The sequence below is a fragment of the Plasmodium reichenowi genome, chromosome 1, assembly GCF_001601855.1.
Source record: "Plasmodium reichenowi strain SY57 chromosome 1, whole genome shotgun sequence".
Lineage (NCBI taxonomy): Eukaryota > Apicomplexa > Aconoidasida > Haemosporida > Plasmodiidae > Plasmodium > Plasmodium reichenowi.
The window spans coordinates 87599-90551 of record NC_033646.1 but is presented as its reverse complement, the minus strand read 5'-3'; the positions used below and the strand labels follow the sequence as shown (position 1 = coordinate 90551).

Below are 2953 nucleotides of genomic sequence, written 5' to 3'. Positions count from 1 at the left end.
TTTACTTATATTTTTTTTTTTTTTATCATGTCCAAGAGATTCTTGGGAAGCTTCCATTTGGGAACATTTTCGTGAACGCCATCAAAATTTTGTAAGGTATAATTAAATGGGGGTTTTGTTAGTAGGTTTACAAATTTTTGTGTTTCTTGCTCAGGGGTTGAGGCAGCAGAAGTTAGTGCTATTTTATTAACATTGTTAAGTATTTGTTGATCTAAATCATGTATTGTATTAAGTAATACTGCTGGTACCTTTCTGATTTGTGATGAATAGACTAATTTTTTTGCGTTTGAAGATGAGGAACTACCAACAACTATGGTAAGATCACATTTTGTACATATTTGATTAAGAGCCATTTGTCTGTTTGTGGTAGCATAACATATGGATCCACTAGGTATGGTTTCAATATGTGGGTATTTATTTTTGAGTTTTTGTACAATAAGAGCACAATCATCTATACTTAGTGTAGTTTGTGTAACATAGAATAATTTTTTATTTAATGGGAAATTTAATTTATCTACATCATTAACATTTTCAACAATATGTGTACAATGTGGTGCTTCATTATAGGTACCTATAACCTCTACATGATTTTTATATCCTATAAGAATAATATCATAATTTTCTTTTGCTTTCATTTGTACATATACATGTACTTTATTAACTAAAGGGCATGTAGCATCTATTTCTATTAGTTTTTTTTTTTTTGCTATATCTCGTATTTGTGGACTAATACCATGTGCTGAATAAATTAATATTTGTCCATCAGGAACATCATTTAAATCTTCAATAAATATTGCTCCTTCTTTCTCTAATTTTTTACAAACAACATCATTATGAACTATTTTGTGTTTTACATATATAGGCGGTTTAAATAATTTTAAGCACTGTTCTACGGTTTCTATAGCCCGACTAACACCTTTGCAAAAACCACGTGGGTTAATCAGATATAATATTTTGTTTTGATCTCTAGCATTTTCTTTTTTTTCATCATTAAACGATTTACAATTTTGTTCATTTGTTTTTTCATTTATTTCCATATTATTCTTAAGATCATCATCCTGTTCATGCATATCATTTTTTGGGTACATATATATTTTTCGATTCCCATCATTTTTTATATTTATTTTATTGATTTCTTGATGATAATTAATTTTTCTTATTTGTTCTTGTTTTCCTGAGAAATACTTATTATATAAGAAAAATAGAAACGATCTTCTATTCTTTTGTGTAATAATATTTGTAACATAATTATACTTTCCATTAGGTTTATGAGAAAAATATTTTATAACACTGGCGAAATCATTTTTTTTGATTTTTAGCGGGATATTATAATAATGAGTTATATATCTTTTAGTAAAATTATATTTCCCTTCTTTCCTTTTTATACAATTTTCAAATATTTGTAGTATTGGCCTTTTCCTTCTCATGATATTTTTTCTTTTTTTACTTTCATGTACGATAACAGCAAATGATGAACATAGAAAATAAAAATGGAAGAATAAAAAAAAAAACAAATAAAATAAAAACACAGAGAAAGCCCTTTTTGAAATATAAATATTGCACTTGTCAGTTTTTTTTAAAGCACAAAATGTGGTAACTGACATATTAATTATATATATATTATATATATATATATATGACCTTATCGGGAAATAAATAAATAAATAAATAAAAGCATAAATAATATAATAATACATAAAAAATATAAGTTCATAATATAGTTTTTTTTTTTTCTTTTTTTTCTTCAATATGTGTATAATTAGAGAAAATTGTATACAGAATGGATATCTTTTGCCTTACTGAAAATTTTGTAAAAAAAAAAAAAAAAATATTATATATATATATATATATATATATATATATAAATATATATTTATTTATTTATACGAGTTAATATAAATTATGATTTCATTTTTGAATTGATAAAAATAAAATGTTCTTCTTTTCTTTTTTCTTTTCTTTTATTTTATTTAAAATGACCTTTTTTTTTTTTTTTTTAAATTTTTAAAAGTACACGTCGAAAAGATATAATATACAAATAATATAATTATTGTTATTATTTTCTTTTTGTATGTGGTTAATTTTTTAAAAATACTATAATGTTACCAAGACTTTATTATTTGTGGAATTAATATATATATATAATATATATATATATATATATAGTTTCTTTATTTTTTACGATTAAAATATATAATTTGTATATATATTTTTTTAATCTATTTAATAGAAATATGCATATATCTAACAATATGTTATGATTCCTTTATGCCCACATTATTTTGTATTTTCACAACAATACAAATATTTTAACATATTAATATGTAATTTACAAAAAGGATATATCTATAATATATATATATATATATATATAGTTTATTCATATAATACAAATGAGTTATTAAAAAAATCTATAAAAAATATAAAAATTAAATATTAAAATAAAAATAAAAATAAAAATAAAAATAAATAAATAAGTAAATATATATATATATATATATATATATATATATATTAAACAAAATTTATGAATATATTAACAAAATATAATTAACAAAGAAAATGAAAAATTTTATCGGAATAAATCATTATGAGATTACATATATATTATAAACATATATATATTATTTATATATATATATATATATATGTGTAATAACAAAAAATCACACAAAAAAATATTTATGTACACAAAACATATTGGAAAAAAAAAAAAAAAAAAATTTTTTTTTTCTTTTTTTTCTCTCCTCTTAATTCATAATTTAATTTAATTAAAATAACCAAAAAAAAAAAAAAAAAAAAAAAAAAAAAAAAAAAAAAAAAAAAAAAAAAAAAAAAATAAAAAAAATTATAAAAAATAAAAAAAAAAAAAATATATATTTTTTTTTTTTATTGTTTTAAAAAAAATAATGATAAATTTTTTAAAATTGTATATATAAAAAAAAAAAAATGG

The 2953-nt window shown here is 19.4% G+C and overlaps 1 protein-coding gene across 1 annotated transcript; it reads right to left on the bottom strand.

Annotated features, from left to right (window-relative positions):
- Positions 1-5: 5 nt before the first annotated feature.
- Positions 6-1604, bottom strand: PRSY57_0102300 (4-hydroxy-3-methylbut-2-enyl diphosphate reductase; the record flags this gene model as incomplete). Its single annotated transcript, XM_012905344.2, has 1 exon — positions 6-1604. One exon carries the CDS (start codon positions 1602-1604, stop codon positions 6-8), a length of 1599 nt encoding a protein of 532 aa, XP_012760798.2.
- Positions 1605-2953: the final 1349 nt, after the last annotated feature.